The sequence below is a fragment of the Amia ocellicauda genome, chromosome 5, assembly GCF_036373705.1.
Source record: "Amia ocellicauda isolate fAmiCal2 chromosome 5, fAmiCal2.hap1, whole genome shotgun sequence".
Classification (NCBI taxonomy): domain Eukaryota; kingdom Metazoa; phylum Chordata; class Actinopteri; order Amiiformes; family Amiidae; genus Amia; species Amia ocellicauda.
In genome coordinates this window covers 10,794,802-10,817,289 of record NC_089854.1, presented here as the reverse complement: position 1 = coordinate 10,817,289, position 22,488 = coordinate 10,794,802, and the positions used below count along the sequence as shown (strand labels likewise).

The 22,488-nt window shown below is 39.3% G+C and overlaps 1 protein-coding gene across 10 annotated transcripts in view; it reads left to right on the top strand.

Moving 5' to 3' along the window:
• ppfia4 (PTPRF interacting protein alpha 4) overlaps positions 1-22,488 on the top strand; it is a 125,784-nt gene that overhangs the window by 67,468 nt on the left and 35,828 nt on the right. For 8 of the 10 annotated variants that reach the window (XM_066703676.1, XM_066703681.1, XM_066703680.1 and 5 more), the window contains exons 2-7: positions 3,608-3,709; positions 6,103-6,267; positions 6,466-6,540; positions 13,370-13,453; positions 20,376-20,597; positions 22,023-22,169. In XM_066703676.1, coding sequence (XP_066559773.1) covers positions 3,608-3,709; positions 6,103-6,267; positions 6,466-6,540; positions 13,370-13,453; positions 20,376-20,597; positions 22,023-22,169 — 795 coding nt within the window. The remainder of the gene's footprint in view (positions 1-3,607; positions 3,710-6,102; positions 6,268-6,465; positions 6,541-13,369; positions 13,454-20,375; positions 20,598-22,022; positions 22,170-22,488) is intronic. The other 2 variants (XM_066703683.1, XM_066703675.1) reach the window with 1 other exon arrangement.

The window sequence follows — 22,488 nt, the reverse complement described above, 5'->3', positions numbered from 1 at the left end:
TGTGACTTGAAAGAGAGAGTGAGATACAACATCTGTTCTTGGATGGAAACTGGCCTCCTTGTCTATTGCATTGCCCTATAAAAAATCAAATAAAAAGCAGTGACCTATTTTCTACCCCCCCCTTGTGCATTTAGGGAATATGATTTAAAATGTGAAAAGGTATATAAAAACATCTATTTGTGAAAATTGTTAATGGGGCAAATGTTTAACAGAGAGCACTATTCAGATTGAGTCTAATTAGTAAACCGTGTCATTTTCATCCCAGGTTTTTTTTTTTATCCTTCCCCCCCGCCCCTGAGGAAGTCCTTGTCGTTTGATTTGATTCTGTCAAATCGTCATGTCTGTCAGTTGCACTAATGCACTCTGGCCTGTTTATATTGGTTGACAATACTGCAGCCTTTAAACTGTTCATATGGTTCAATCCTCAGTCACAGTCCCCCAAGTCAGGGTCTGACTGACAGGACGTATCAGAGGTAAGCAGTGCATTAATCCTTTTAAAAAATAAATATTTAACAAGTAAATAATGTTGGGTCCAATTAATATGCGAACAAATGTGAGGGAGCCATTGGAAAATAAATTAATCAATCAATAAAACGGATGCTTTGGTTTATTACAATTGCCCAGATTCCTGAACTGGTAACATGGCAATAGCCACCTCCTAAATGTTAAAAGGGTCAGACATTTTGTTTTGTTAGTGAGGCTCTTGAGTCGCCCCCTGAATACAGCACATTTCCATCCTGGATCAAGCTGATCTCAGATTCCAGCTGTGAATCCCTTGGGGGGCAGCAGTGGGACAGTGTGGGGAGCAGGGCAATCCTCAGTTATCCACACACGAGCTCCTGCAGGTTCAGATTGTTCACAGATCCAACTGCACAAGGTCCTCAGATTGCATCTCATAGCTGGGCTAAGGGCACTCGGGGCTTGCGGTGCGAAATACAAATGATGGCTCTGGCAGTGGATGGAGGCCTCATGGTTGGTCTCATTTCTTCTGAAGGAGTACAGGGTCATAGTGCTGGTCTGATTGAATAGTAGTTGGAAATAATAGATTTCAAAATGGTAGAAGATGCCTATGCAGGTATAACAACACATGAGCTAGTTTTACTGCCATTTTATTTAGTCAAACATGTCGCCTGCCGTCATTCAGAGCCCGGGGGGTAACACACAGTATGCTCCGGGGGGGCGTCTCATTCAGAAGGTCACAGATCACTCGGTTTCGATCGGATTTCTTTGCAAATAGGCTTGTTTTGTTCAGAACAACCTGATGATTAATACAGTATGCTTCTATCAAACACAGAGAAGTTCAGATCCAGATATGTAAAATCATTGTGTATTAGTACACTGTAAACAGAGTTTTCAATCTTGACATTTTGAGCTCTTTACGGGTGTGTGTTGCTTCTACCAAAACGTGGATGGTCCTGTCTTGATCAGTAGACTATCTGGTTCCAGAATGTCATTATTGTCAATATTTTCTGAGATTTTGTATTCCTACTCAGACCAAGTATCTCCCACCCCCCATTTCAGAATGCGGAGGGGGGGTGCGTAAATGCAGGGGGGGGTATAACAACCTCACTTTTAACATCAGAGAATGCTTCACATCGTTAGAATGCTAAGAGTCTTGGCAAACAACACAACACAGTGAAGAGTACACATGGGATTAAAGAGAAGCACACAGATTTGGTGCCTTTTTAAGGGTACCAGAGGGGTTTGTCAAGGGGTTAAATTTTGTTAAACAAAATGATTCCATGATTTATTTTTTATCTCCAATTGTTTATTTGTTCTATGCTTTAATTTCAGACATTGAATTGAGACATTAAACTGTATACATTTCAATGGAAACTGGAAAAATTTAGGTGTTCTAAAACTTTTGACCAGTAGTGTATGTTGACACGAGATGTTTGGAAAGTGTATCTTCACATTTCTGTGCTATGGGCACAGGTTAAACGTTCCCACTGATGAATGTAGAGGGATTAATTCCTGATTACACCTGTGTCTTCCTGCTGGGAATAGATTTGGATAGATAAATGGCCAAGGCTTAGCATGCATCATGTACACCGAGCACATAAACCCTGTCCCCAAGCCACTGTAATCCCACAGGTTACCTGCTTAGAACAAAGGAAGAATGAACTGAGTTAGCATTCTTTGTAATGTGCAATTTCTTCTTTGTGATTTCTCTGTATCCTTTTAGAAACAGATAGATGAGCTTCCAGAGTTTATTTAAGTTCTATAAACCAAAATAACAGAGTGACCTATTTTGCATTTAACATGTTACATTTGTTACATTTAACATTAAGGCTTCCCTCTCAAACAGTACACTTGAAGTACACTTGAATGGAAGCACTTTCAAGACTAAGCAATCAGCCATCAACTGTAAAATTGTTTGCATAGTAAATGAGTATGAAAAAAGTCTTGCTTGCAGAATGAGTATTTGAGGAATCTCATCTGTGGAGACTATGACCATGTGGGTTCCTTCACACCCACTGAAATAACTCACCTTTTCACCTCCCTTTCTATTCAACGCTGCAGTGCGTGTTTGTTAGAGAACTCTGTGAACTGTGAGTAACGCTTCTCTGAAAGACTGTATTGAACAGCTGTGTTAATTGAGTCCAGTGCCTTGAGTCACCCAGTCTGTTCAGAGACCCTGATCAGGGTGGCACCACACAGGGCTACCTACTGGCTTAAAGCTGGGGGGCACAGTCAAGCCATTTTTCAAAATCTAATTAGAATAGTAGTTATTATTCACATAAAAAATTAAGCACAAACTAAGAAGCCCTTCATATATTTTTTTATGGATCTGAGCGACTTTGACAAGGGCCAAATTGTGATGGCTAGACGACTGGGTCAGAGCATCTGCAAAACTGCAGCTCTTGTGGGGTGTTCCCGGTCTGCAGTGGTCAGTACCTATCAAAAGTGGTCCAAGGAAGGACGTGGGGAGCGAAGGCTGGCCTGTGTGGTCCGATCCAACAGACGAGCTACTGTAGCTCAAATTGCTGAAAAAGTGAATGCTGGTTCTGATGTGTAGCCGCAGACCAGTCAGGGTGCCCATGCTATCCCCTGTCCACTGCCGAAAGCACCTACAATGGGCACGTGAGCATCAGAACTCGACCACGGAGCAATGGAAGAAGGTGGCCTGGTCTGATGAGTCACGAGTTCAAAGTGTTGACTTGGCCTCCAAATTCCCCAGATCTCAATCCAATCGAGCATCTGTGGGATGTGCTGGACAAACAAGTCCGATCCATGGAGGCCCCACCTCACAACTTACAGGACTTAAAGGATCTGCTGCTAACGTCTTGGTGCCAGATACCACAGCACACCTTCAGAGGTCTAGTGGAGTCCATGCCTCGATGGGTCAGGGCTGTTTTGGGACCTACACAATATTAGACAGGTGGTCATAATGTTATGGCTGATCGGTGTATATATACTAAGACCAAGTTAGATATTTGGATATTATATTCTTCAAGATACTGGTCAGAATCTTTTGTATTTTATTCCAGAGGTAAAGGCCGAGACAGATTCATGTTTTACACTTCTGTAGGCTCTATGGATTGGGCACTGTCAAGGTTTTAAATCCCACTGAGATTAACAGGACATCTCTTGTTTTTTCCTGCAGGAGTTTGCGACATTAACGAAGGAGCTGAATGGTTGCAGGGAGCAGCTGCTGGAAAAAGAAGAGGAGATCTCTGAGCTGAAAGCCGAGAGGAACAACACTAGAGTGAGTAAAACCACAGGGCGACATAAAATGTGCAGAGACTGTGGCCCTGGAATATAGGCCTCAAACTGCAGAGGCCTTCACCAGTAAAACCACTTGGTAGCCCAGATATGTATACCACTGTGCCATCTTTGATCAGACTTGCTGGTTAGTCACCTATTTCAGCACTCTCAAGAGTCCACTGCTGTATGTGTCATATATCTGCATACTGTGCACTATATACCACTGCATGTAATTTAGGTATTCAGCACATGCTATTTGTGTGCAGATAATTAGCTTAATGCATAGGGAAAATAAGTAATTACTGTCTTTGGTATAGCTTCCCTTAATTTGTGTCTTGTTGTACTGGTTTGTAAAAGAGCCCCCCTAGAGAGAATACTGATGGAGTCAAAAGCACAGCAAGCAGTTCTGAATATTATTAAGTTTCCTGCACCAGCTTTCATCATGTTGCGTTTTGAGTAACAGCCAGATAATTTTTGAGAATGCCAAGAACAGCATCGATCAACAATGAACATCTTATTCTTTCGTTTCTATTTTAAGGCTGGGAGCTCCTAAAAATCTGAGTTTCAGGCTCACAGGATGACCTTGGATGTTTCTCACCACTTTTTTCTATTACTAAATAAACTCTTATAAATAATGATGTAATTTCCATAACACTAACATACATCCCTCTTTTCCATATGCTTTCCTTTGCTCAATTTGTACATTTGAGCTGTTACTGTTATTTTCAGAAAGTGGTGTTCTGTCTGTTTCCTGTTTGATTATACACTCACCTAAAGGATTATTAGGAACACTTGTTCAATTTCTCATTAATGCAATTATCTAACCAACCAATCACATGGCAGTTGCTTCAATGCATTTAGGGGTGTGGTCCTGGTCAAGACAATCTCCTGAACTCCAAACTGAATGTCTGAATGGGAAAGAAAGGTGATTTAAGCAATTTTGAGCGTGGCATGGTTGTTGGTGCCAGACGGGCCGGTCTGAGTATTTCACAATCTGCTCAGTTACTGGGATTTTCACGCACAACCATTTCTAGGGTTTACAAAGAATGGTGTGAAAAGGGAAAAACATCCAGTATGCGGCAGTCCTGTGGGCGAAAATGCCTTGTTGATGCTAGAGGTCAGAGGAGAATGGGCCGACTGATTCAAGCTGATAGAAGAGCAACTTTGACTGAAATAACCACTCGTTACAACCGAGGTATGCAGCAAAGCATTTGTGAAGCCACAACACGTACAACCTTGAGGCAGATGGGCTACAACAGCAGAAGACCCCACCGGGTACCACTCATCTCCACTACAAATAGGAAAAAGAGGCTACAATTTGCACAAGCTCACCAAAATTGGACAGTTGAAGACTGGAAAAATGTTGCCTGGTCTGATGAGCCTCGATTTCTGTTGAGACATTCAGATGGTAGAGTCAGAATTTGGCGTAAACAGAATGAGAACATGGATCCATCATGCCTTGTTACCACTGTGCAGGCTGGTGGTGGTGGTGTAATGGTGTGGGGGATGTTTTCTTGGCACACTTTAGGCCCCTTAGTGCCAATTGGGCATCGTTTAAATGCCATGGCCTACCTGAGCATTGTTTCTGACCATGTCCATCCCTTTATGACCACCATGTACCCATCCTCTGATGGCTACTTCCAGCATGATAATGCACCATGTCACAAAGGTCGAATCATTTCAAATTGGTTTCTTGAACATGACAATGAGTTCACTGTACTAAACTGGCCCCCACAGTCACCAGATCTCAACCCAATAGAGCATCTTTGGGATGTGGTGGAACGGGAGCTTCGTGCCCTGGATGTGCATCCCACAAATCTCCATCAACTGCAAGATGCTATCCTATCAATATGGGCCAACATTTCTAAAGAATGCTTTCAGCACCTTGTTGAATCAATGCCACGTAGAATTAAGGCAATTCTGAAGGCGAAAGGGGGTCAAACACAGTATTAGTATGGTGTTCCTAATAATCCTTTAGGTGAGTGTATATACAGTATGCATCAGTACACTTGAGAATGCTTCTGAATAACTACCATAAAAACATGTAATATTGAGGGAGCTCAATGGGATTTGTATTCAGAAAACATAAAGCACTGTAAAAAGTAAACATGGCTCTTCTACTTCTATAGCAGGCATTTGTTTGCTAGATCTTGCTTCCTGATTGCTTTTTAATGGACAACATGAGCAGGGAATTCCATATTGACATATTCCTAGATGACAAGGGGGAAAATTATATCCCTTGAGATGATTTAACTATCCTGATCACTGACGCTTGAATGATTTAGAAACTCAAGCACTAGAAAAGCATGGTTGTTCTGTAGAAGTACCTGGATTGGTCAGACAGGGGTCTAAGTCTTTCCCCATCTTTTGCCCCTATGTCTCTGTCCATTTCAGCTGCTGTTGGAGCATTTGGAGTGCCTGGTGTCTCGACACGAACGCTCCCTCAGGATGACCGTGGTGAAGAGGCAGGCCCCCCCGCCCTCGGGCGTGTCCAGCGAGGTAGAGGTCCTCAAAGCTCTCAAGTCCCTGTTTGAGCACCACAAGGCTCTGGACGAGAAGGTGAGGAGCAAGGATTGCGTGCTTCCTAAAGGTCAAATGAGCAGACTCATATGGAACACACATTTTTCAAACATGGTTGAAATATTTATACTTTTACAATACCATAATTACACCCATTTAAAAATATATTTTAAGGTTAATGTCTAAGAGGTTAATGTCTAAGGTCAGTAAAATAACTTTTGTTCCTACTAATACCAGGTGCGAGAGAGATTGAGGGTAGCGCTGGAGAGAGTGACATCACTGGAGGGACAGCTTACGACAGCCAATCAGGAGGTACGTGCCTGTTTTTCACGGGACAGAGGCTGGCGGCCATGTTTGTTCCTGTGTGTATGTGGGTTGTACATTTCGGCTTAGTGTTCACCAAGTCTGCTCCAACATTGTGTTCCTGCTCAGAAATTATAAACCAGAGACGACGACAACATATGTAGGTAAGAGAAGAAGAACTTTATGAAATATTACAAGGCCTACTTTTGGTTTTGATTAGGTTATAATGCACAAATCACAAACCCATTTCATGACAAAATCTAGTCACCTTCAACTACATGGTAAGGTATCGTGTTCCAGAACTCTACCTCTCTTTCTTAAGAGGTGCCTATTCTATTCAGCCCTAGACAAACCTAATCTTAATTTTTATTTGTGACTTTGCCCTAGTCCTTGTTTTATTGTTTTACGGCAAGTGGTTCCTGGAGTTGACTATGCCCATCCTATTCAAGATTTGGAATTAAACACCTGATTCAAAAAGCCCTGCAATATAATATGTTCACTACAAAGTGATTCACCATATCCATTAACCTTTACACAGAGAGTTGTGGAAGCCTGGAGAAATCTCTTCAGCCATGTAATTGAAGCTGTCTGTCCTGATTCCTATAGAAAATGACTGGAATACTGTGTTCAAATACTAACATCTCTTGGAATGGATATGCTTGCTTTTTTTAATCAAACTTGAGGTTTGCACCTGCCATTAACAGCATAGAAGTGGAAGAATATTATTAAAGCACCCCTCACCTGTCTGACATCGAGTGCTGGATGAATTGAGAACTTTTTAAAAGCACATTCAGGAACAACTGCTGACAAAAAAAATGCACACTGGTGCGCTATGAAGCCACTGCAGTGGGAATTTTTTTTTTTGTCATACTTTTTTTTTTTCCCCCTCTCACTCTTTGTTGTTAGTAAAATAGGATATCTGGGTCAAGTCCTGCAGTAGTTTGGCAACAGCTGCTTCAAAACACAACTTCAGAATTAGTGAGAGGAGAGGGAATTTTTTTTGTTCTTCTTTTTGGTGGTTTTGGGTTACAGTAGCGCTAATGATCCCCAATCCTTTATTTTTCTTTGAGTGAGAAAAGAAAGGTAACTGTATCTATAATCTCAGAAGGATATACAATTATAAGATGGAGTTTCCCCCTGAAGAATCTCAAGGTGGAGAACATTTTTTTTTTTTTTGTAGTATTTTGTTAGTAATTTTTGATTTACTTTATCAAACTTCATCACCTCTTGCTTTGCCAGTTAAATAATGATTTAAATCTAAACTGTTCGGTTTTCTATTATTATTTTTTTTTATTTTTTTTAACTATTTCTTGGCAGACACCCTTATCCAGAGGCGACTTACAACATAAGTGCAAAACAAAGTGCAAAAATACTGAATGTTGACCTTATATAATTTGTTTACAGGAATAAGAGATCAAAGGGTATTTTATTGTGGTTAATATGGCAATACCTTGACATAACTTGTGAGCCACTGTGCTGACTGCTTAGGCCAGTGAATCTAAAGAGCCAGTGGTGGGTTAACTCTGAACCGGACTGGAGAGTCTTCCTGGTGCGGCTGTGACGGAGACAATCATTTTATGTGAAACAGAAAGTTAAGTTAGAGAGAGAGACATCAAAAGCCCTTTGAGGTAAGGGCTGGGACTAAATCAAAACTTTGACCAACCCGCTAATCAAAAACTACAGAACTATACTCAGTTGCAGTTTCATTTTCAGTAAGATGTCACTTTCTTCTAATCAGAAATGTAACCGCTATGATGTACAGGTTTGTAGTTTGCCATTAGCGGGTGGGTCAAAGTTTTGATTTAATCCGGCCCAAGAGCTATTTAATATGCTATTACAGAGTGCTGCAGTAGCTTCACGCTCCAGGCTAGTGGCCCTTTCATTAACCTTTGACTCACTGTGGCGCTTTATTTGAAGAGCCCAGTTTATCACAGATTGATTGATGTTATACTGGTAAACTCGTGATCACTTGGGCACTTTGTTGATGTTAAAGAGGACGTTTTATGTGATTTGTGGTTCTCAAAGGACTTAGTCTGTTCAATATATAAAGAAATGAATTGCCAGACTACATATTAAGTGTGGTTTGAAGTAGTGCTGGGCGGTATACCGGTTCATACCGAATACCGGTGTTTATTTTTGTTATGATATTAATTTTTAATATACCATAATACCGGTGTATATCGCTTAAACAACATTCGGAACGCGGCACGGCGCGACACTGTTTGAGAGGGATCCCTTTTCAATGTTGCACTGTGGTGAGGGCACAGGCTGCATGTGTTACTAAGCGTGACGGCAAAGATGGATAGGATAGATATTGAAAGTTCTGAAACTGAAGCTGTAGAACAATTAGAACGTGATGACACAGAAGAACTTGTGCCAAAAAGAGGAGCCATATCTGTTGTTTGGAGGTTCTTTGGTTTTAAAAAATCTGACAACGACCAAACAACTATTTATGTTGTTGGCTAAAGTTGCCGGAGGCGGCAACACGAGCAATTCGCTCCACCACCTTAGCCGCAAACATGTCTTGGAATATAATCAATGCATGAAACTAAGATCAGCGTCCTCCACATCAGCAGGTAACACTGGAAAAGCAAAAGAAAAGTCGAGTCAGATGTCACTTGAAGACGCGTTTGCTAGAGGGACTGCCTATGACAAGAAAAGCAAACAGTGGATCGAGATTACAAACTCTATCACTATCCACCTAGCCAAAGACATGGTCCCGCTTAATACTTATAATTTATTTGTTTAAATATTTATGCAAGTTGCCTTTGCATGCTGTCCAGTTGTTAAAGAAGTCAAAACTTTGCAGTTATAGGGGAAGGGGATTGTTTATGTTGTGTAGTTGCCAGTTGGTTTACAAAATATGATTTTTTAAGTTGTTTGCGAAATTTGCACAATAAAAAGATTCTGTATTTTGACTGCAACTGTCATGCATTCTGATTCCTTCACTTCATTAGAATCATGAGTGCCACCTCTTTGTAAACAGCATCATGTTGTGGGGCCTTGCAAACCTGTATTAATACTAGTGTGGAATTTTTCTACAATATTCAATCATCATGACAGTAAAATAGGGCATTCTAAGTCAATCTACTGCTGTATTTTCTCTCTCAATCAGTAGAAAATGTGGTTAACACCCAGTCATGCATGAAAAAAACTAAAAAATACCGTCATATACCGTGAAACCGGTATAATTTTGAAAAATACCGTGATATAAATTTTTGGTCATACCGCCCAGCACTAGACTGAAGTATGTTACTGGTCTGCAGTGAATTGATTTGCCTTTGGATATGCAGCTGGTTCAGTCAGTCTTTGAGGTGGTGACTTTAATGGCCCTTTTACTTTGTATGTTACCAACTTTAAAAAGCTGGAATGGCAGTGGCAAAGTGGTTCTTCTTAGACCCCAGGTTTGTTTCTGGCCTTGGGTGTCTGCCTGTGTGGGGTTTGCATGTTCTCCCTGTGTCTGGGGGGTTGGATGGACGACATAATTCAATATCGGAAATTATACGAGGGCATACACAAAATTCCCTTCGAATTACGTGGACATACAGCATATGCCTGAATATATGTCCTCGACTGAACCACTGCCTGTATAGGATGTAGCAGTTATTGTAAATGGATGGATGGATGATCCCTAACTATATTTAGACTATGACCCAATACTCCTAAGATTTTAAGACAATTTTTTTTTTTTTTATAAATCGTAAATTGAGCGATTTTGGCCATTGCCATGATGAGCTTTAAAACGGTTATTTAACTTGTTTCTTTTTTGTCAACATTCTACTTTACATTTATCGCATTTTAACATATCACCCTACTTCTCATCAGTGTTAATTTCTTCAACGAAAACTAAGATGAAAAATATTCGTCAACGACCTATTTTCAGTGATGATAACTATGACGATAACTAGACTAAATAATGTGGAAAATAACTAAAAATAACTAAAAATAAATGCCTTCTAATCTTAGTTGACTAAAATGTGACGAAATTAAAAATAAACACAATACTAATGGACATAAATTACAATGCTTTTTGAGGTGGCAGGTCATGGTCGAATCATAATTATGCATAAGTTGACCTGGTCATCGTGTTTGTGTAGCGCAGCTTATCGCAGTTCTGCTCAGATATGTGCTGATTCATCAATGGGATCGGTGGGATTCTGCAGATCTGCACAGAACCGCGGAAATCTGTGCAACAGAATGGGACTGGATTGTACCCAAGCGTGTGTATCACTAAACATTGAACGCGCTTGATGTGGTTTAATGTATTGTGCTTAATATGAAGTTGATACAGATTGTGTGAAGTTAAACGCCTGTTCTTTTGGATATAGGATTAGGTCTTATAATTAGTAAAAGTTAGGATCTAATTGGTTAATTTATAAGTATAAGGCAATTTTAGCGCTTACAGCATGAAGTGAAATTCATGCTTGGCTACAGGAGGGTTTAATGATATGCTTATGCTATATCACTTTAAACATCCAATCTTTTGTTTATCAGTGGGGGACGTGTTTGGAAATGATATGTTAATGCAAAAGCCTTTTGAAATTTTAATATTGTCAGCGAATGTGCGTAGTGGAATATAAAAATACAAATGGGATGATTGTATTTGCATTGTAACCTAAATAACACGTGCATAAATGGAAAATGAAAATGCTACTGTGGGATTACATTTGCAGTTGAATAAAGTCCATTATATGCTTCCATACTGTTATTGTAAATCTATTCTAATTACAAAAATTTTCAAGAGAGACTTCAAATTGAAAATAATGTGGATTACAGTAATTTGTGACCATGAAGTTTACAATAGATGTTTGTGACTTGATTTCAAATACATTTCAAATTAAGTCAATCAATATGTTTGTTTTGCATCCATCCACTATGGATGTAAACATTTGGCGTCAGACATAATGCATAATGGTGATTTGCATAAATAAAAAAAATAAAAATAATACATGGACAAAAAATTACACTGACTAAAATGACAGGAGTTTTCGTTGACTAATATTAACTAAAACAAATGAAATGACTAAAATGTGACTAAAACTGATTTTATGTGCAATGTGTGCATTTTAGTCAAAAGAGTAAAACTAAAACTAAATATAAAATAGCTGCCAAAATTAACACTGCTTCCCATAGACATCTCCCTAATCAAATATGTCCTTAGTATCGATTAATGATTCAGTGAAAATTGATCCCTGAACATTTCATGCAAGGTTAAATCAGTTATTGTTCTGCTGCAGATATTAGGATCTTATATAAGTTAAAGAAAATAGAAAGGGGAACGGATGTATTGCTTATTTCACGGCATGATTGCATTGCATTGCAAGATTTTCAAAAAATGTACCACTCAATGTATACAATTATATTTTAAATTAAGTTTATGGTCAATTTTAAAAACCCTGTCCCATTGCATAGTATCTGGGGTTTTGTGGGGCTATATGTTAACTTGGATTTCTACATTGTACTTGGATAAAAACAATGACAACTATAATTAATTAATGTGAAAGAACACAAAGCAAACAAACAACTGCGTCAAAAGATTTTTGGTTAAGCAGAAAAATGACCATCCCGTTACTTGCCTAATTTCTCACTCCGTGCAACTAAACCAACACTAGAGACACTTCTTTTATTATATATTTTTTCTCCACACATTGCAGGCAAACCATTAATTATCAACAAATACATAAGGCTCAATCTGGTATGAGCTGTGATTATGTAACGGCTCTCATGACATAAAAGCTTGCAGAAAGAAAAACAAAATGGACACGGACACCTTCATGGGTCAGGTGCTAAGTGGAACACAACACTGGGGCGGTGATTTTGCTGAGATTTCGCTGTTGTCAGTGTGTGGAACTGTGGGAGACAGGAAGTGCATCATTAGCGCAGACAAACTGGGCCCAGTTCAATTCACATCAATGTGAATTGGAGGAACCTTGCACTGGAGACAGATCACAGCAAAGTGTCCTTAGAGACAGCAGGCTAGAAACAGATATCCCTGTTACTGAATGTGTTACAGCCTCCTTGATAGTTCATGCTGAAACACTGTCCTGTTTAGAAAGAATGGGTCCTTGTCACTACAGAAATAAATGAAATAGAATGGCTTGCGATCCGTAAGCAACCGTAACAGTTAAACCTGATGTCTGTTGTCAAGAAGCTCATATAAAGGATATTCATATAAAATATATTTCAATTAAGTGAATTTACGTTTCGCACCCCGAGAGACACCCGGTCTTTATAAAATAGCTTCCCTGTGAGCATTGTTCTCAGTCACATTTGCTGGTGCTGAATTGGGCTGAATGATCAAATTTACACATCTTTAAAGACCGCAGTGAGAGTGTGGTTGATGTCTCCATTTGGATAATGATCAATGCGAATTGCACAAAATGTTCCTGGACAATACAAGTCTTTCATAACCACTCTTGAGAATCTTGATTGTAGTGGTAATTAAGTTTAATTTCAAGGATTAAGAACATTAAAGCAGTTGGGTTTACTTTTTCATTACTGTAATTTCCAAACAAACAGTTATTATTATTATTATTATTATTATTATTATTATTATTATTATTATTATTATTAATCCTCTCATTGATGTTGTCCTTAATGTAAAGCATTTCGTCTTACTGACCGTCTAAAAAGACCAATATCTTTGTAAGACTACAACAGTTTTTTTTTTACAAAATCTTAAAGGATTAATAATGATACTGATGGTAGCTCCCTGTTGTGCCTTCCTACAGGGAGTTTTACAGAGCTTCACAAGCTGTAATCCAGAGTGGTTGGGTCTCTGTGGGTTTCCAGTCACTGTTCTCTGTATATTTATATCTTCACATTGTGTACCCCCCAGCTGTCAACAGCAAGACAAAGGAAAGACAAGACAGAAGGTGACTCTGTGGATGGGGTAGATTCTGTTTCCAAACCAACATGGAAGGTGGGTGACTGCATCTTGGACCAGTGCTGCCCAATCCTGGCCACCTGGTTTGTGTTCCACCTGAGCCCTTGATCACCTTTAATTTAAGTATTTGCTAGATAGGAACCTTTAAAGTAACATAACACATTTAAACACATTTAAATTAAGATGATTCTGCAATAAATACTGGCTTTTAGAACTCCCCTCATTTAGATAAGCTGTTTCAATGACTAGGTGTTTTGCCCACACATTGACAAGGGTGACTACAGGAACGCTTGATGCAATATAATTACCACCTGTGTCTGTTTCAGTATTCATTGACAAGTGTTCAGATTTAAGAACAATGGTTCACTAAGCAAAATTGAAGACAATTGTATTTGTTCAATGTCTTGACAACAAGACAGCTAGAGCAGGGTATTTCCTCAGGACTGAGTGCATAAAAAAACTAAATTAAGAAAATGGTTAAATTAATGGCACAGTACACCATTAAGTTCAATTTTGTTTGGAACGAAAACATGAAGTCACAATGGGTCTTGAAGACATGGAGTGGGAAGCACTGTAAAAACACCAAAAACTTCAAAATGGATTTCCTTTACAATACAGGAGTGTACTCCTCTTGACATAACTCTTAAAATCAAGACATTTTCAAAGCACTGCACAGCTTTTGACTTAAAATAATCATTTAGAATTCTATATTTTAGACGGGATTGAGTTCCTTAAATCCCAGAAAAAACATACTGCATATTAAAAAATGACAATATTATGGTAATGTAATCCTCACTGTGGTAAATATACAGTGGTCCAGTGTTTGTGTTGAACACAGATGGTAGTAGGTGATGTATAACTGTTAACATTTTTACATGTGACAAAAGCCCCTAACTGCATAAAACTTGATTTAAAACGTTGAGCTAATGAGATGAGCAAATGCTAAGTATACTCTGGTGGGTATCTAGTGTTTAAACTATTTATTTTACCAGTTGATGTTAGGGTAGACTGATCAAAATGTCTAGCTTGTTTTAACCTTTGCCACTGGGTTGTTCTGTGCTTATGTGGGGACCTTTACAAACTCCGCACATTTCATTACACTGCGTTGTGTGATCATTCCAGTACAGTTCAGATCAGATTGCAAGCACCTTTGTTTAATATGCTATACAGTGATGTTCTTATTGTCACATCTCTGTAGTATATGTTGTTTCTTGGTACAACTCTGTTGAATTTGAATCATATTCTATATTTTTTGTTCAGCTACTTTACAATATGACCATACATACCATACTACCCAAGCTTTTTACAGCTGGACATGAATTACCTCAGTCCAACATATCAGTCTATAATTATAAATAATCATAATCATGATAATGGTCAAATCAATACATTTTGTGTTTAAACAAAAAATTATGTGTCTTTATTTATCCATTAGCTGATGCTCTTCCCAGGGCTACTTATAGTTTTCACAAAATATACACATATCAAGTAACATAATACAAAAAAACATCATGGATAGAAAGGCATTCATGTCATATCAGGGCCAAAATCCTGCTGTACATAATCTACCTAGACAGAATCCCACAGGAAACAAAACACAAATGGAAAAATTGACAATCTCCCTGAATAAGTATATATTGCATTAGGTTAGCCCTTAAACTAAACTACATGGGAGCCCCATCGATGCAAGCACTCAGCTGAGCTATACAGTATTGATACATCATTGTTCGTATTTATCATTTGTTTTTTGATACAGCTTTTGATATTTAGACAGTTTTAGCTGGCTTTGTTTCCTGCTGGATTTTCTCAGTGGACATAAATAACATTGTATTGTATATTTCTCCTGAACCATGCATGTCAAAATGTCAAATAAGCCAGTCACGCCCTCTATTTCTCTGTATGAATTTGATACTGGATTGATTTCTTTATCAATCACGGCACAATCATTGGATTGTGATCCAGCTAGACCAGAGGCACAGCAAACGTCTAAGTGATCTTTTCATTTAGGAAGTATCTGCCAGAGAGTGAGATTCGATGCAATTGAAGCCGGAAGCGATTTCCTTCTTCCTTCTGCACTGTGGAAATAATGAATTGAAAAATTAAATTGAGACGACATGGGATGGCACTCATCTGTACTGTTAGCAGGCGGCTGCAGCAAAGTTGCAGATTTTGTGCCCGGAGAAGACCAGGAAGTCTGTGCAATGTGTTCTAGCTTATTAATACTTCTGGGTTTCGAAAACAAACATGCGTTGCATAAAATAAGCTTCAGTTGTGTCCACCTTAATATAATACACGGTGAGAGCAAACATGAATTCCCAGAGATCACAGATAGCTTGTTGACAGAAATGCTGTGGGAGGCAGATTCAGTAAAGAAAAGAGACATGCTTTTTATGTTTATGTGTAGCTATAGTTTGTTTTATGGGTGGTTTAGTAATGCAGTTGCTTAAAGTTAACACAATTTCCTCTTTAATTTCACATATGGGACTTTAACAGAGAGTATTGTTAACTGTCACTGGCATAAGTAGAACTCAACACACCTGTAGTTTCATAATGTATAAGACAAGGCATTAGATGGAGTCGTAGCCTTTACATATAACACCCAAATTAAGTCTACATGGGTCGTACCACATGCGTTGGGTCTGTAAATGTAGACGCATGTAGTAGACACTCCACTGTTGTGTTATTTCCCACACTGATAGTACAGGGAACAATGATTTCATTGCTGCGAAAGAGCAAACCTAGCCTTGCCATCTGACTGAGTTCCCTCAAGGTTTATTTAATTAACACTTCTGATTAATTCCGTTTCAGGCTGGAGCATTTCAAATCAGCCTCGATTCAACATCGCGCCACTGGATCTCATTTTCCATCTCCTCCTTTTTAGGTCAGATCATTAAAACTTTAGAAATTGGTGTGCATATTTTAAAAGTTACTTTAACAGTTAGTTTGGGGATTTATGGTTTTTCTTACTACCTAAGGTAAAGCTGCCGCCAGTACAACTTTTCAATTGTTGCGTGGTGTCAGAGATTTGTATTGTGTCTGAGCCTTAGTTTTACAGACAAACATATACAGTGAGGGAAAAAAGTATTTGATCCCCTGCTGATTTTGTACGTTTGCCCACTGACAAAGAAATGATCAGTCTATAATTTTAATGGTAGGTGTATTTTAACAGTGAGAGACAAAAAAATCCAGAAAAACACATTTCAAAAAAGTTATAAATTGATTTGCATGTTAATGAGTGAAATAAGTATTTGACCCCTTCGACTTAGTACTTGGTGGCAAAACCCTTGTTGGCAATCACAGAGGTCAGACGTTTCTTGTAGTTGGCCTCCAGGTTTGCACACATCTCAGGAGGGATTTTGTCCCACTCCTCTTTGCAGATCCTCTCCAAGTCATTAAGGTTTTGAGGCTGACGTTTGGCAACTCGAACCTTCAGCTCCCTCCACAGATTTTCTATGGGATTAAGGTCTGGAGACTGGCTAGGCCACTTCAGGACCTTAATGTGCTTCTTCCTGAGCCACTCCTTTGTTGCCTTGGCTGTGTGTTTTGGGTCATTGTCATGCTGGAATACCCATCCACGACCCATTTTCAATGCCCTGGCTGAGGGAAGGAGGTTCTCACCCAAGATTTGACGGTACATGGCCCCGTCCATCGTCCCTTTGATGCGGTGCAGTTGTCCTATCCCCTTAGCAGAAAAACAACTCCAAAGCATAATGTTTCCACCTCTATGTTTGACGGTGGGGATGGTGTTCTTGGGGACATTCCTCCTACTCCAAACACGACGAGTTGAGTTGATGCCAAAGAGCTCGATTTTGGTCTCATCTGACCACAACACTTTCACCCAGTTCTCCTCTGAATCATTCAGATGTTCATTGCCAAACTTCAGACGGGCCTGTACATGTGCTTTCTTGAGCAGGGGGACCTTGTGGGCACTGCAGGATTTCAGTCCTTCACGGCGTAGTGTGTTACCAATAGTTTTCTTGGTGACTATGGTCCCAGCTGCCTTGAGATCATTAACAAGATCCTCCCGTGTAGTTCTGGGCTGATTCCTCACCGTTCTCATGATCATTGAAACTCCACGAGGTGAGATCTTGCATGGAGCCCCAGACCAAGGGAGACTGACAGTTATTTTGTGTTTCTTCCATTTGCGAATAATCGCACCAGCTGTTGTCACCTTCTCACCAAGCTGCTTGGCGATGGTCTTGTAGCCCTTTCCAGCCTTGTGTAGGTCTACAATCTTGTCCCTGACATCCTTGGACAGCTCTTTGGTCTTGGCCATGGTGGAGAGTTTGGAATCTGATTGATTGCTTGCTTCTGTGGCCAGGTGTCTTTTATACAGGTAACGAGCTGAGATTAGGAGCACTCCCTTTAAGAGAGTGCTCCTAATCTCAGCTCGTTACCTGTATAAAAGACACCTGGGAGCCAGAAATCTTGCTGACTGATAGGGGATCAAATACTTATTTCACTCCTTAACATGCAAATCAATTTATAATTTGTTTGAAATGCGTTTTTTTTCTGGATTTTTTTGTTATTCTGTCTCTCACTGTTAAAATACACCTACCATTAAAATTATAGACTGATCATTTTTTTGTCAGTGGGCAAACGTACAAAATCAGCAGGGGATCAAATACTTTGTTCCCTCACTGTACATAATTCTGTGATAATTCTGAGAGTACCCAATTCGTGTTTAATTTAGTAAAATTAGAAAATGTTATACCGTATAACCATAACATGCAATAAAACATTGTAGTTAGTGGTCCATATAAAGAATACAATACCTTTATTTATCTCAACAAATGGAAAATAAAAAACTGGGCTGATTTCTAATGTAGTAATGATTTAAAAATATCAAATAACAAATTGTGAATTGACTATTCACTGACTCCCGTATGATGAACATCTTTGGGTTAATGTATTCAAAGCAAGAAACAAGCAACATAAAACATATACTGATGGTAGATAAGTAGTCATAGGTTCATAGATAGATAGACAGAATGATAAATAAATAGCATTGTAAAATCTATTGCATTACCTAGCATAGCAAACAGATGCATATTCTTAGCATTGGTCCTTGTGAATGATGGTATTATGCATACCAATGGACAAATATAGACTCCTCCACCAATCCTTTGTCCCTGAGAGTCACATAGTTGGTAGGCAGTGTGGAAGAGACTGCTGGAACTAAAAAAGGACAGCTGGATTGAATGGAAATGCAAATCTGTAGCTCAAACTCACAGACCTGCCAGCACGGGGATTAAAAACACTAATGAAGACAACAGACTGGGATGCGAGTAGCGGTCTTTTAAATCTCACCTTTAATCACCGAATTAACGAACATTGTTTGCACAAATCCAGCTAAAAACAGCCTTACACAAGATGAAAGGAAAATGATTAGGCACACAGTCTTTACAAGTGTTTGCAGGAGAGCGAAGGAAGAAGGAAATTCACATGCATTGGATCGGACACTTTCATACTTTCATGAGGGCCCACGAGGCACCCACCCTTAGAGACTTATTTTCTTCTGTAACAGTCTGTCATCTTAAAGGAGTTTTTGTTTTTCTCTCCTCCTTTTGACCACTACCGGTCAAAAGTTTTAGAACAACTCCACTGACAAACCCCTCTGGTACCCTTAAAAGGGCACCAAATCCCATGTGTACTCTTCACTGTTGTGTTGTGCTCAAAATGTCGAGATGGAAAATCTGTTTACTGTGTACTAATACACAATGACTTTACATAATTGCATCTGAACTTCTCTGTGTTTGATAGTATGTAGTATATTGATATTATATACTGGATTAATCGTTAGCTTGTTCTGAACAAAACTAGCCTATTTGCAAAGAAATCCGATTGAAACGGAGTGATCTGTGACTGTCTGAATGAGACCCCCCCCCAGGAGCAGACTGCACGTTTACCCCCCGGGCTTTGAGTGATGTCAGCAACATGGACACTGTAAATCGGATGTGTTTGAAAATGAAACGCGCTGGTAGCCAGGAGAATAAGCTTTCAAACGATGTGCGCATTGTAGGAATACAGTGTAACTTGTATGCACAGGAGCTGTGCGTAACACTGCCAAATAATGCTTAATAATGCAGTATATAACTCTGAAATGTACATTATTTTTCAGTTTTTAGTAACCTAAACTTTTTTTGTTTTTTGTTTTTTTTAACCTCTGGCAGTTTACCGCTCACCTTTGTACCATTTCAGGTTATTCACTATACTTGAACTGCTTAAATTTCAATAAAAACTGGAAAAATGGGGGTGTACTAAAACCTTTGACTGGCAGTGTATTTATCACAATCTTGTGTTGTTGTTTTAATCTGTGAAACGTTCTGTGGAAACCTATACCAAAGACTGCCACAGAGGGTGATATACCAAGTAAAAATGTATTGATTGATTGAGTAATAACTGGTCTGAGGACTTCTGTCATAAAATATGAAAAGTATTATATTGTCTGATACTTTTTTCCATGGTGTGAATAGCGTTTGTTTGGACCCAAGAGTTAAAGGTGCTTGTGATCTGATCTTACTATATAAACATTCACCCTTCACTTGGTTGAGAGTCATTCAGCCCTTAAACCTTTGTATGTGAATTGACAAGTTATGGCAGAGTATAACTGGTTTTGCGAAAAACATTGTTTTAAATTCATGCCTTTTGTTGACAAGATTCAGGATCATGTTTTTTTCCTTTGCCATTTTCCTGTTTTTCTTTCCATAGCTATCAACACACATCTTTCACAGATGATTTAGTGGTAGAGATGCACAAACATTTTTACTACGTGGGCATTCCTGTTGATCAATATTGAGTGCACAAATCAATACAAAAACCTAAAACCATAGTTTGTTTTTCACCATAATAAGGTTTGGGTTTGCTCCTTAAGCCAAAAGAGAATCCAATTTGGATGGACTGATATGTATGCCTGGTTTTATGATGTGGGTTGTGTGTGTATGTATTGTGTTTTAAGAGGTTGCCCAATGGCTCCATCGATGCCCATGATGAGGTGAGCAGGACTCTGGAGCTGCAGGAACTGCTGGACAAGGCCAATGTGGAGCTGGCCCAGAGCAAGGAGAGAGGCAGCGCCCTGACCGCCCGTGTGGCTGAGCTGGAGACTGACCTCACCACTGCCCGCAAAGACCTGCTGAAGAGTGAGGAGCTCAGCAACAAGTACCAGAGAGACATCCGCGAGGTGAGGGTGATCAGGGAGAGAGCAGGGCCTCAGGTGTCATTAATAACACTAACCACTTCAGACCACACTTCACCACAGTGGGCACCAATTCTTAATGAATTGATGTGTGAAGGCCACATGCTCTGGGGCTCTGACCGATGTCATCTTTGGGGTGTGATGGGGGTGCTTGAAAGAAAGCCAATACATAAACCATCTATCAGTGTTCTTGTGATGACAGCTTTAACATTCAAACTGCTTGTAAGACTCATCTACAGTGCTCTGCTTAGGTTTATAAATGAAGATTTTACGCAGTTTTGAATGTGAATATGTTGACCGCACTGAAAGGAAGTTTACATATCGCTGTATGCTCTCCCAAGCACTCCCTGTGTTTCTGTGTTTCACAATGACGTAAATCTCTCCTGTGACTGACGTCACTGAAGAAGGAGACGGGCAAGTCAAATGACTCATCTCCTGGCCTGTCCATTTTTACATTTCATAATCTTTCTAAACCGAGCTAAAAAGAAAGCATACCTTCAGCACAGGATCCTAATACTACCAAGGTGCTTCTACAGAATGGCAAAAAATATTTCTGTATGATAGTTTTCCACACTCAACCACTGTGACAGCATCTTTCCAATCCGGTCCTCAAGTCCAGTCTATAGCATACAGGTTTATTGGTCTCATTAAATGACCACCTGCATTAAACCTAAGAGATTAATAGAGAAATTAAATTAACTAATTAAGAGTCCTGGAGGAATGAAAACCAGGAGTGCACAAGCCTTGAGGACTGACTTTGACTAAAACTACTGTCAAGTTTTTGAGGGCTGCATCCCAGGGTAAGCTGTGGTATCAACCATCAGCCTTGCATTTTATCATTTTATGTTCAGTCTACAGATGTTATCATAAGATCTCCAAGACAGAATGTATCCCTTACAGTGTCAGTTTCCGAGTATCTTCTTGTGTCAAAATCACTCTTTCTTGCAGCAGGTTATTTGGAGAAAACTGATATCCAGCCACAACTAATAGTTGAACTGCGATATTGACTTTTCTTTCACTTCATGTTGTCTCCTGTATCTGTATTGCATTTTCTTGTTCATATTACTTGCTTATCTTGCTGAGTATTCCAGTCAAAACAACTCCAAACTTAATATAATTCACAGTTTTTTTAATTAGCACCCCACCCCTCGAAAATGGGCACACATATTTTCTTCATCATTAAACAGAAATTTGCAGAGTTGCTAATATACATCAATTTCTGACCCCACAAAAATTATACACTGATGAAAAGAGTTAAAAACATAAACAATAAACCCCCAGTAAAACTAAGATATTGCATAAAACTATATAGCATTGATGCTACTTAATGTATCCTGTCAGATATACACAATATTGTGTCCCCCAGTGCCTGTTTGTTTTTTGTTTTTTTACTATATGCCTGTTTCCTAGGCTCTGGCTCAGAAGGAGGATATGGAAGAGAGAATTACAACTTTGGAAAAACGTTACCTAGCTGCCCAGAGAGAGACAACGTCGATCCACGACCTGAACGACAAGCTGGAGAATGAACTGGCCAACAAGGAATCGCTGTACCGACAGGTGAGAGAAACACAGTGTACACCACGGACACTTCATGATGCTAAAGGAGACAATTGCAGTAACTGTAGAGAGATCGGTAGATGGAAAATGATTTGTCACATTGCTTGGTATTGTGTTGGCAATCATGTAATCCTTTCAAAATCTATTATACACAATATAGTTGTGGACAACCACCTTGCAAGTGCAACTTTTTGCACACAGATGTGCAAATTCAATTGGTCCGCAGTGTTTGGCAGGAGTCTAAACTTATTATTATTATTTTTTAATTAGTGGTTGTGCAAATAACTTATTTTCTACAGAGATCAAAGTATTTCTTCTC